This window comes from Ylistrum balloti, unplaced genomic scaffold (assembly GCF_031769215.1).
Source record: "Ylistrum balloti isolate Yb309-2 unplaced genomic scaffold, AGI_CSIRO_Ybal_v1 Utg369646, whole genome shotgun sequence".
Taxonomy (NCBI): Eukaryota; Metazoa; Mollusca; class Bivalvia; order Pectinida; family Pectinidae; genus Ylistrum; species Ylistrum balloti.
Genome location: NW_026781904.1, coordinates 1,762,202 through 1,775,499, shown reverse-complemented (window position 1 = coordinate 1,775,499; position 13,298 = coordinate 1,762,202). Strand labels below are relative to the sequence as shown.

Genomic DNA, 13,298 nt, shown 5'->3' with positions numbered 1-13,298 from the left:
TATATCTGTAGACTCCAGTCCATATTCAACATCTGTCTATATCTGTAGACTCCAGTTCATATTCAACACCTGTCTACATCTGTAGAATCCAGTCTATATCTAACACATGTCTATGTCTGTAGACTCCAGTTCATATTCAACACCTGTCTACATCTGTAGACTCCAGTCCATATCTAACACATGTCTATATCTGTAGACTCCAGTCCATATCTAACACGTCTGTATCTGTAGACTCCAGTCCATATTCAACACCTGTCTACATCTGTAGACTCCAGTCCATACCTTCCACCTGTCTACACTTGTAGACACTTGTCTATATCTGTAACCTCCAGTCCATATTCAACATCTATCTACATCTGTAGACTCCAGTCCATACCTTCCACCTATCTACACCTATAGACACTTGTCTATACCTAACACCTGTCTACACCTGTAGACTCCAGTGTATATCTAACTCCTGTCTACACCTACAGGTCCTGGTCCATATCTAACACTTTATAATCTGCACCTCTATGACACAACTTCTGTTGACAGGAAACCTGACCTTTAGTTTGGACAAGGGTCATTTTGACCTGATGGTCTCCATTTGAAAACATCTGATAATTTATCATTTAGGGATGTTTTGAAGAGTCTCTTGAACTTTCAAAACTTCAATGAAATTACAATAGTGTCTTAACCGTTACGCTCTTGAATGAAAACTTACCGAAATGTTTGCCTGAAAAATTATAAAAAGGTGAAAAGATTGCTGAGAAATTTGAGTAAATATATCATCTCTTATCAAGAAGGAAATCACCACTTAACAAACTACATTTCATACTTTCCTAATTTCCCATGATCCTCTCTTCATCACATCCCATCTTATAGGTATGATACCTGATATTAACCATCTGAAACCTTTCATTAAATAGAGAGCGAAAGTGATTGTAACCCCTGAAGTATAGAGGATGTTTTTCCCCTTGCTCAATGTACAATAGAACATGAACATATTTATATATCATACCTATATAAACACATGAATAAAAAATGATAAATGACAGTTATGAAGTCTAGAGAAACAAGTCTGACTTCATGACTGATCTGATGATGAAATATATCTAGTTTGTCCATTATACACTGTAGAATTTCAAACTGTTTGCTAAAGATTATTTATCAAAAGACGATCACCTGGTTTTCTTTTAAATGGACATTCCCATTTTTCAAGCTTATAATATGTAAATTATTTCCCGTATCCAAGTCTCGGTGGATAAAAAAGTAAACAACCTCAGTAGTCCTCGTCTCCATGGATACAAAAGTAAACAACCCTGGTAGTCCTTGTCTCCATGGATACAAAAGTAAACAACCCTGGTAGTCCTTGTCTCCATGGATACAAAAGTAAATTACCTTGGTAGCCCCAAGTCTCTGTGGATATTAAAGTAAAACTACCTTGGTAGCCCAAGTCTCCATGGATACGAAAGTAATAAAGATGTACAAAAGACACATAAGTGAATAGTTATAACCGTGATATTCCAAGTCCCTGTGGATACAAAAGTAAAGTACCATGGTATACTATCCATACTGCAGCTAATTTGGCACGAATCAATCATCCTGTTTTCCTGCTCAAAATTAAAATACCTAGTGAATGTATTACTTGGTTTTCCTGGTACTTCGAACACACACATAAACCACACAATCCTTAATAAATTTAACACAGGTAGAAAATCTACTGAATGATGTAATTCTGTTCCACCTGGAATTGCAGTTGACTTAGAAGTTGTACAGCTTCTTCTTGCTCAAGCGTAATGGTAGCTGGAGCCTCTATTATGCAGGTTTCGTCTGCAGCAGCCTCTGTAGCAGCCTCCACTGCTGCCACTGTTTCCTCGTGAGCCACAGCCTCAACGGCAATCAGCTCAGAGTTCGTGACAGCCATTTCCTGTTTGTGTGTCTTGGCCATGTGAATGTCTAATCCTGTTTTATAGAGGAAGCCACGATTACAGAAAGGACAGTAAAATTTTATCTTTTCACAGTTTGCCAATTCACGTTGGTCGTTGTGTTCAACGTCTAAATGATTCCGTAATGACCAAAGCTTACCATATGTGTTTCCGCATATATTACATGCGAATCGTGTCTCCACTTTAGCGTTTTCCTGTCCTGGGTGATTCTGTGTGATGTGATCAATAAGAGTTTTCTGGAACACGAACTTTTCAGGACAGAATTTACATCGCCATGGTTTAAACTCTGGATGAATATCGACATGCCTTCTGTACAATGATCGACTACTAAATGTCTCTCCACAGTACTTACACGGGTAAAAGTTTCGCCCAGCATGGTGAACGTCAATGTGATGAGTTAACTGATATGGTTTAATATAAACCTTGTTACAATACTGGCATTGACGATTTTTCAAAGGCCTTTTGACCTTGTTTGGATTGTGCACCAATTTCAAGTGCATGGTAAGGGAGTAATTGCTGGCAAGCTCTTTACCACAGAGATGACAAACCACTTCTTTCTTCCTTGTCGTGGAATGCACAAGCTCCATGTGCCGTTTCATGCCTTCTTCCGAGGATACCATCTTGTGGCAGATTCTGCATTTGAAAGGATCAGGATTTTCATGCATTCGTAGATGATCTCGCAGACGGTGTGGTCGTTTGAACACTTTACCACAGATATGGCAAACCATCTCCTTATTCTGCTTGTGTCCCTCCATGTGTGTACGTAGACCCTGCTCTGTCACACAAGTTTTTGTACACATGGTGCACCTATAGGCTTCTATCATTGTGGTACAATGTGTGATCAAGTGCATCTCCACTTTCTTCCTCTCTTTGATGACCTTGTTACATATTGGACAGACGTAAGGCGTGTCAAGTAGTGCCTTTTTAGGAAAATGACTCTTCATGTGCAGACTCAGTTTGTCTGCAGACAACAAAACTTCATTACATATATTGCATCTGAAGTTTTCTTTGATATGGTTAACACAGTGTTGGACAAAGTCATTTCTGCTTGTGAATACTCGGCTACAGGACGTACACAGGTAGTTACTATTGTTGGTGCTAGTTTGGTGTGATTCCTCCATGTGGTATACAAGGTAGCTATAGGAAATGAAAGACATGCTACATACTGGACATCTGTAGTTCCTAATCTTGTGGGCTACTCTCATGTGTTTCATTAGTGCCGCATTAGTATTCATAGCCTTACAACACACTTCACAGTGCTTAATGTTTTCAAGCTGTTTCTTCCAAACATTAATTTCTTCAGTGGACGGGAGACTACAAACTGCTTCATCATTCCCATTCGACTCTTCCAACTTCGATTTATCATTTTCAGTCCCACAATCCTCTGCTCCTTCAGAAATTGCTCCCTCATTCTCGTTATCTGAATGCTCTTTTTTCTCTTGGTTGTATAGCAATTTTGCAGAAGTTTCCACTCCAATAGCTTTCATATGAGAAAGTGCCTGTTGTGCCAGAAGGTCGTGGAAGATACCTATATGAGTGAGGATGAGATTGGCTTTCGTGAAGCGCTCCCCACAAAGTGTACATTCCCATTTGCCAACTTGTTTTGGATGATTAATGTGGTGCATTTCCTGTATGTTCCTAGAGTTGGACGCGGCATGGCACACTTTACAAGTATATCTCGGTTCTTCTATTTTGTTAGACGCATTGATTTTTGTCTTTTTAGTAGGCAAACTGGTGCCAATACGGACTCTTTCTAGGAGCTTGGTGCGTAACGTAGACAAATCTTCTGGAGGTTTACTTACATCCTCACTAGCAAAGATTGATAGACTTCCTGGCTGGCCCTCTGCCAGAGAACAGCCATACATTATGACCTCTACCTTATACCGCGAGGTGCTCTCCAAATCTTCTTCATCTTCTTCCTTCACCTCACCGTCAATACTGATAGGAACAGACGGCTTTATTTCCTGGAAAGCAAAGGATACTTTCTGTTTCAGGGATGAGGTGTTGATCTTTTTGACCTCATGAAGACGACCTTTGGTATCAAGCAGATAAGTAATTGGGGGTCGACCATACAAATACAGAATGATCAGTTTTGGACCAGCTTCTTTCTTAATGATGATGAGAGGTATCTGTTTACTGGTAATCCCAGGGTGATCCTTAGTGACGTGGAACTCAGCTGACTTGTTGACGTAGTCTCTACCACACAAAACACAGAGTAAAGGGCGATGCAGACGGTACTGATCTTGCAACTCCTCATCCTCTTTGCCTTTTTCTGGCATTATCTGACAAATATGAAAACGAGACCACAGATCCCTCAAATCGTGCACTAACCGGAAATGAAGCAGTGCACGTTTTCGGCATGTTGTGACAAAAGTACACCGTAAACATGCCCATGGTTTAGATGAATCTCTTGGTGAATTTGGTGAAGGCTTATCGGGGTCAATTTTCTGGAACGTAGTCAAGATTTTATCAGCTACTTCCTTATTTCCAGGATGATCAAGAGAAAAGACATCAATGTGAGAAGGAACAAAATTTTTGCACTCTTCCTTGCGACCTTTTTCTTTCTTAGGTTTATCTGTTTTGGGAGTGGAATAGCCCGCAAACGATGAATATGAATGGTCCTTATCTGGACCTATGCCTTTTCTAGTTCTAAGAGCTACTCGTAATGCAGATCGTGTACCTCGATGGCATTGTGTTGATTCGAAGGCCTGTGCTTTTGAATCAGTTGTTGGTTCAAAATTTGGATCTTCATCTGCTACCTTAGATCTGCGTCTCTTTCTGCTTACTTGAACAGGTTTAGGTTTCAATTTTTCAGCATCTTCGTTTGATGTCTTTGTTGGTGAAGCCGCCTTTGCAGGTATAGCTTTCCTCCTCCTGGATTTTGATGACGAAGGAACAGCTTCTGTATAAAAAAAATAAACAATAGTATCAGTGAAACTGATGAATGCTCCAGAAAATGACTTTATTTGATACAAAATTTAATCAAAAGGCAGTAATTCTGTAATTAAGAAGTTGCAGGCCTTGAATTAAGAATACTGTACATTCTCTTAGTATGATCAATGTATATTGCAAAAGAGAGTTATGGTTCTTGTACAATGTGCTTCTTCTTATGAAAATATTCCTCTAGATAAAAAGACTTAGCAATGAATTCCTGAACAATTGTCAGAAGTACTTTTTAAAATCGTTTTTAAAATATTTAAATCCAGTAATGTTACCAACTTTAATTTTGATACCCCACGTTAAATAAATCAAACTTTTACTACACAGATCAATTCATTGTCAATATTTTTTTGACTTGACAATATAACTCTGGTAAATACTAGCTGTAATATATCACTTGGCTAGAGAGAACTTCTCTTTAGCTTGATCGGTTGAGCATCAGACTAGTCAGCCAGGGGTCCCTGATTCAAATCTTAGTGGAGGCATTGAAATAAATAATGACCTCTGTTACAATAATAATTAAGTATTGAAATGATAATCAGAACGTTTATGTTAATTACCATTGCTGTTATAAAACAACTGCTATATTAACTATTTAATTGCTAAATACTGGCTATTCAAATTACAACTCTTACTGCATGGAGTTATCTCCCTTTAACAAATAATAAGTAAGCATTTCATTGAATTCTATTATATCATTATTACATAAGTTGAGTTTGATAAAGGAGAATATACTATTTATCACTTAAAATGGATATTTACATAATTTCTTTTATATACGTTGCAAGATGATTCTTTATCACTGAATAAACATAAATAGGAAGACTTTGAGAGTTACTACATGGACCTTGATGATTGTGAACAAATTATAAAGCAAATATTGACAAAAAATATTGATATTTTGCATAAAAAAATCATAGCCTAAAATTCAGCTACTAATTAAGTATGCTTTTCCTCAAATCTTCAAAGACTTTAAAGATACTGAAAGTAATTGTATATAAATACCAACTACAGTTTAGTACGTAATAGAATTCATCTTTATTTTCTGAAAATATGTTTGATCTATCACACGGTCTTCTTGTTTGTAAACAAGAAATCTGTTTATCACAATAGCCTTTGTTACACAGTGGGTATACCCCAGTAATATGTTCTGTATCTTAACATGTGTAACATAACCTATTTTGAGGTCAGTTTTAGATAATGAGATTACGTCACACAGATAGCATTTTGATGTAACAATGAAGACTATATGAAAGAGCTGAAAGACTCCATTGAAATGTCAGAGGTGTATTTTTATATTTTCTTAAATAACTGATAATATGATAAAACGAATTCATCAAAGACATGCTAATATTGTAATCTTTTAAACATTCATTTCATAAATCATATCTCCTGTGGGATACAAATATTCCAGTAAGATCCTACCAAATTTTTTCAGGAGTATCACCCAGAGAAAAACAAACAAACCATAGAAGTGATTTATTGAGGAGTCCCGGGGTCAAGTGGATGAAGTAGAGAAGCCCTATATGTACATTGTACCCAACAAGGCCAATATAAAAAATATATTTGTTTCTTTTCGCTGACCAATTCAGAATGAGAAACAGATATATAAAATGTTGTATGAAATATACAAACTACTAAGATGAAGTATGGATCTCTTCAAAACTTGACTCAAAGAGCACATGATTTATGTTTCTTTAGATTTGTGAAGTATTTATTTGATATTATCTTGATTCCAGTTCAATTAATCGAAGGCAGCTGAGATTAGGAATAAACTTACTTCCTTATCAATGATATCCTCAAATATTAAAGGGGTTTTTCTCTCTTTCATCCTCCCCCTACTTCTCTCATCCTCCTCTCCCTTCCTCTCTCTCCCTCCTCCCTCTCCCTCCTCCCTCTTCCTCTCCCTCTTCCCCTCCTCTCTTCCTCTTCTCCCTCTTCCCTTCCTCTCTACCTCCTCCCCCTTCCTCTCCCTCTTCCCCCTTCCTCTCCCTCTTCCTCCTCCTCCTTCCTCTCCCTCTTCCCCTCCTTCTCCCTCCTTTCCCTTCTTCTCCCTCTTCCCCTCCTCCCCCTTCCTCTCCCCCTATATCTCCCTCCTCCCCCTTCCTCGCCCTCCTCCCCCTTCCTCTCACTTTCTCTCCCTCCTTCCCTATCCTCTCACTTTCTCTCCCTCCTCCCCTTCCTCTCCCTCCTCCCCCTTCCTCTCCCTCATCCCCTCCTCCCCCTTCCCTCTCTCTCTCCCTCCTCCACCTTCCTCTCCCCCGCCTCCCCCTTCCTCTCCCTCTTCCCCTCCTCTCTCCCTCCTCCCCCTTCCTCTCCTTCTTCCCCTCCTCTCTCCCGCCTCCCCCTCCCTCTCTCTCTTCCCCTCCTCTCCCTCCTCCCCCTTCCTTTCTCTCCCCCTCCTCTCGCTCCTCTCCCTTCCTCTCTCTCTTCCCCTCCTCTCTCCCTCTCTCTCTCCCTCCTTCCCTTTCCTCTCCCTCTCTTTCCCTCTTCTTTCACCCTTTTTCTCTCCCAATTTATACTTATTTTTGCAGCAAGTCTAATTCAAATCTAACATATTTCAGGAGAATCATGGTCAAAATATAAGTTGTCTAGAGGTATGGACCTATGACAAAGAACTGGACCTAACCACAGACAAGATTGTGGGCCAGAGTATAGCTTGTTACCTGTGTTTTCTTTCACTGAATCTTCCTGTTTGTTGACTTTCTTCTCTTCATCTTTATCACCACTACTGCAATTTGATAAAAATATCTCATCAATGATTAAAATTTGTGAGCTTTTACTGATCTTCAATACAATTTAAACAGAAATTTTTGAATAAGTCCAATTTCTGCCAATATGTAGTTCTCTGTGAACAAATTATTGACAGCTTACCATTTCTAAAATGTATGCAAACAATATCCATTAATTATCTCTCATTATTTACTAATTACTAAATAGATTTAAATGTAAAAAGAACATGTTTGTGTTCTCCTGTCTGAAACCAGAGAGCTAGACAGACAACAGTAGAAATTTTCACCTTTCTTTGCTCGAGTAGTTGTGGTCCATTTCAGTACGTGATCCGTTATCTGTGGTAGAGAAAACAAAATATGTGTAAGGTGGTACATCCATGATACTCCAAGGGTTACAATCACATTCATTCTCTGCACCCCTGGAACATGTCATGGCACAGGATAAGTAATCTTATTGGTTACAACAGAAAAAAAACTGACCAAACACAAGCTGATGCACTCCGTTTGAAGATTACAAAGAAGCAACATACGACTTCTGAGCCATCATATTATACTGTTTCGCAAGATTCATTCGATGTGTATCAAAGAATTGTTTAAGTAATTTCATCTTGTCCACAAGGTGTCACACATGATTTTGTCATGACAAGTTCCAGGGGTGCGGACAGAAAAAATTATCATAACCCGTTGATTATGGAGTCTGAGGCAGGTAAAATAACTGCTATGGGTGACTATTACCTAAATACTTAACAAAATACAAACAGTTCTCACTATAAAGGATGGTCATACTTGTTACTGAAGAATCAAGTATTTTCATATATCAATTTTTCATTGATAAATAGAGCTTAATAAAAACAACTTTTATTATCTTCAGGTAGTCCATCTTTTCAGATTTTATGGGATAAAACTCTATTTAATAACTGTGGGTAGATATAAATACACCACAATAAACAAACAAAACAGTCACCATATTACTTATACCACCAGAGTCACATATAGATCCATACTTAAGAACTACTGATCCAGATTCTGACGATTTTTAGGAATTTATCTAACTTACATACTGTCAAGCTGAATACTATTATTCAGAAAATATTCCAGCCCTCTTAATCAGACAATGAACAATGTAAATTTGACGTAAAATTCAGTCAGAAGTGTTAAGCAAATGTAAGTCAATTGAGCTTCACGGCTGACGTCATATTTATCTCCATACTTGTTACCCAGAAACAGATGAAAACTAATAAACCTGCGAGAAATCAATAGGTCTATACACCCCCTCCCCCAACTTATAAGTATTAAGTAGTTGTTAATAAATTAATTAAGGAAATTAGTCATCAGATCAAGAGTAATGTTGTAAAAAAAGGTCAACTTATCAATGTATTGTGATAGCATTGCTCTCGACCATAGGTCAATATCATATTTTCCAGTTGATAACTAATCACAACAATTTGTTAAAAATATTCTATTTTATGTAACAAAAATGCCACTTGAAAGCAAGGTTTTTCACAGAGTTATTGGCAAATGTCTGCGTGGCCTTCGTTTATTAATGAAAGCATCTTTGAGATCTTGATCAGGGAGAGCGTTGCATACAAGAACAGACCAATCACTTACTTAAGATGGAACAGAATTTTCAGCAAAAGTTGTTACATTGGTGAGAGATTATATCTAAAATAAATGTTGGCCATCATTGTTTCCGATCTGATCTAGCTAAATCTATGAAGTATACATAGAATAGAAGTTCTTACAACACAACCAGCAGAAGATTAGAGTGTGACGTTTCCATGACTACATGGTCACCTTTATCAGACAACACAACCAGTAGAAGATTTGAGTGTGACGTTTCCATGACTACATGGTCACCTTTATCAGACAAATGACCAGTGTGGGGAGTACTAGCACTGATGAATGTAATGTACAAGATGGTACGGAATCGACAAACATTTTGTGCTATAATCCTATAAACACTAACGCCAAAAATAGTCTGACAAGGTGGTAAAAGATTAAAGACAAAAAAAATACACAAGATGGTAACAATGTACTGTAGTCAATTCTGCTATGCTTTGTTTAACACTTGGTCATTGATGTGCGACAGTCATACTACTCACCAGAGAAACAAAACTGTGGGAACATTTTGAAAATTTCTTGATTTTTCTCCACAAATTTCGCCCCGTTTTTAGAGCAGTGAGCCACTAACTGTTGAGACTTGCGATCAGTCATCATGGCAAACCATTCTACTCTAGCTACTCGTGAACCGTCATCTTCAGACTGAAAAAGAGACAGTTAGTATGTTTGGTTGTTTACTGTGTATATCGTCCTGAGAACAGTTTAGTCTCAATATGAAGCAAAGTCTTCTTATAGTAGCTGGTGACTACTTCTCTGAACAACATACAGGAGGCCAATTGCATGCCAACCAGAGCAATTAAAGTAAAGTACACAATGATGAAAACACAGACAGTAGTCCACTAGAAAACTATCAAGCTCCTCTATATTCTAAAAGAACCTTCGCTGTACCCCTGTCAACTAGAACATTATAACAAGTTCCTCTTTATTCTTAAATTACCTTCGCTGTATCTCTGTCCAGTAGAATATTATAACAAGTTCCCCTTTATTCTTAAATTACCTTCGCTGTATCTCTGTCCAGTAGAATATTATAACAAGCTCCTCTTTATTCTAAAATTACCTTCGCTGTATCTCTGTCCAGTAGAATATTATAACAAGCTCCTCTTTATTCTAAAATTGCCTTCGCTATATCTCTGTCCGTTAGAATATTATAACAAGCTCCACGCTATTCTAAAATTACCTTTGCTGTATCTCTGTCCAGAAGAATATTATAACAAGCTCTTCTTTATTCTAAAATTACCTTCGCTGTATCTCTGTCCTAAAGGATATTATAACAAGTTCCTCTTTATTCTAAAATTACCTTTGTTGTATCTCTGTCCAGTAGAACATTATAACAAGCTCCTCTTTATTCTAAAATTACCTTTGTTGTATCTCTGCCCAGTAGAATATTATAACAAGCTCTACGCTATTCTAAAATTACCTTTGCTATATCTCTGTCAAGTAGAATATTATAACAAGCTCCTCTTTATTCTAAAATTACCTTTGCTGTATCTCTGCCCAGTAGAATATTATAACAAGCTCTACGCTATTCTAAAATCACCTTTGCTGTATCTCTGTCCAGAAGAATATTATAACAAGCTCCTCTTTATTCTAAAATTACTTTTGCTGTATCTCTGCCCAGTAGAATATGATAACAAGCTCCTCTTTATTCTAAAATTGCCTTCGCTGTATCTCTGTCCGTTAGAATATTATAACAAGCTCCACGCTATTCTAAAATTACCTTTGCTGTATCTCTGTCCAGAAGAATATTATAACAAGCTCCTCTTTATTCTAAAATTACCTTTGCTGTATCTCTGCCCAGTAGAATATTATAACAAGCTCTACGCTATTCTAAAATTACCTTTGCTATATCTCTGTCAAGTAGAATATTATAACAAGCTCCTCTTTATTCTAAAATTACCTTTGCTGTATCTCTGCCCAGTAGAATATTATAACAAGCTCTACGCTATTCTAAAATTACCTTTGCTATATCTCTGTCAAGTAGAATATTATAACAAGCTCCTCTTTATTCTAAAATTACCTTCGCTGTATCTCTGTCCAGTAGAACATGATAACAAGCTCCTCTTTATTCTTAAATTACCTTCGCTATATCTCTGTCCATTAGAATATTATAACAAGCTCCTCTTTATTCTAAAATTGCCTTCGCTGTATCTCTGTCCGTTAGAATATTATAACAAGCTCCACGCTATTCTAAAATTACCTTTGCTGTATCTCTGTCCAGAAGAATATTATAACAAGCTCCTCTTTATTCTAAAATTATCTTTGCTGTATATCTGCCCAGTAGAATATTATAACAAGCTCTACGCTATTCTAAAATTACCTTTGCTATATCTCTGTCAAGTAGAATATTATAACAAGCTCCTCTTTATTCTAAAATTACCTTTGCTGTATCTCTGCCCAGTAGAATATTATAACAAGCTCTACACTATTCTAAAATTACCTTTGCTATATCTCTGTCAAGTAGAATATTATAACAAGCTCCTCTTTATTCTAAAATTACCTTCGCTGTATCTCTGTCCAGTAGAACATTATAACAAGCTCCTCTTTATTCTCAAATTACCTTCGCTGTATCTCTGTCCAGTAGAATATTATAACAAGCTCCTCTTTATTCTAAAATTACCTTCGCTGTATCTCTGTCCAGTAGAATATTATAACAAGCTCCACGCTATTCTAAAATTACCTTTGCTATATCTCTGTCAAGTAGAATATTATGACAAGCTCCTCTTAATTCTAAAATTACCTTCGCTGTATCCCTGTCCAGTAAAACCTTATCAAGCTCTTCTTTATCCATCCCCTCCAGTTGTACTCCAGACATCAACATCTTCAGCTCTAACTCAGCTTGTAAGCTTTCCTTCTGCATCAAGGAAGCAACTTCTTGTTTTTTCACAATCTTTTCCAACACTGTGAAGCATCTGAATCATAATAATTTTGTATTAAAGAATCATTTATTATCAGGTATGATGATCCAATAGTACTTTGTTTTATCACTCAAAAATCATGGTCATAAAAAAGTTTAGAGATCATGTGTTAGATAATTATCTGCTTATTCCAAATGTGTGGTAATAAGCTCAACCATATTTATTTCAACTCTGTATGAATACCAAGAAATGCTTCATGTGAAGTTAAACAGGGCTGGGTAATTGTAAGTGACCAGGTGTTTCGCTTGGTAGAGGGTCTCTCTAGAGTTCTGAAGGACCAGGATTCCACCTCTAGCCCGGCCATGCATTTTCTTGTTGCTGTTACATTTGGTGTCTGTAACCAACCCTTGTTTCAAGCAGGAGAATGCTTGATAAGGGAATACTTGAGCCTTGGTTGTAAATATTTGTGTCTTTAGAGGAAAAAGTAGGGAGGAATGTAGCAGAACTGGATTGGGTCAATTGTTAGTGGCCAGGTATACATAGCTTAATTTAAAGAGCTTGTGTCTGAAGTTCAAAGGGTCCCAGGTTTGAACCCTGATCTGGTTATGTATTTTGCCACGTCTATTGCACATGTACTGTAAAATGCTATATTTTTGTATGACTCAATTTTTCTGGGTTTTTTATAGAAATTGCCATTTTCATTGGCACTTAATCTCATCAATAAATCTTGTTCGCGAAATCCACTTGTGCCAACAGTCCATGTCACCTTGTATTTATTCATTATTTTGTGTACATATAAATTTGTGGATCTAGAATATTCACAAAATTAATGAAAATAAATCCCTCACAAAACTTATTGACCTCATAGAACCCGATGTATTTCAATACCTAATCCCCGACTTTAAAAGTGTCCGACTTGTTATGCTGATATTTATTGAAGGTCATATTGACACAATGATAGGTGAGATTACAAAAGTGTAAACAACATTGTGAAAATGCAGAATATGAAACAATACTTACTTTTTACAAACAAAACTGTCATCAGAAACTGTAAACTTGCAGTCTGGCACCTTCTCATGTAGAATATCAGAAATGTGTGTTAAACCACTTATGCAGGTTGTAACTGGCCATTTATTCTGTCCATCAGCCAGCGAAATGGAGCACTGACAATGAACACACACCAAGGTTGAATCCTTCACATCAGATGTCTCCTCACAATCCAT

The 13,298-nt window shown here is 37.2% G+C and overlaps 1 protein-coding gene across 1 annotated transcript; it reads right to left on the bottom strand.

Moving 5' to 3' along the window:
* Window positions 1-1,321: 1,321 nt before the first annotated feature.
* Window positions 1,322-13,298, bottom strand: LOC132555264 (uncharacterized). The gene is made up of 6 exons (XM_060219619.1): window positions 13,096-13,298; window positions 11,958-12,129; window positions 9,703-9,862; window positions 7,888-7,936; window positions 7,535-7,599; window positions 1,322-4,830 (listed from the first exon to the last, which is right to left on the bottom strand). The coding sequence occupies exons 1-6, from the start codon at window positions 13,296-13,298 to the stop codon at window positions 1,700-1,702; spliced, it is 3,780 nt and encodes a 1,259-aa protein (XP_060075602.1). The 3' UTR covers window positions 1,322-1,699.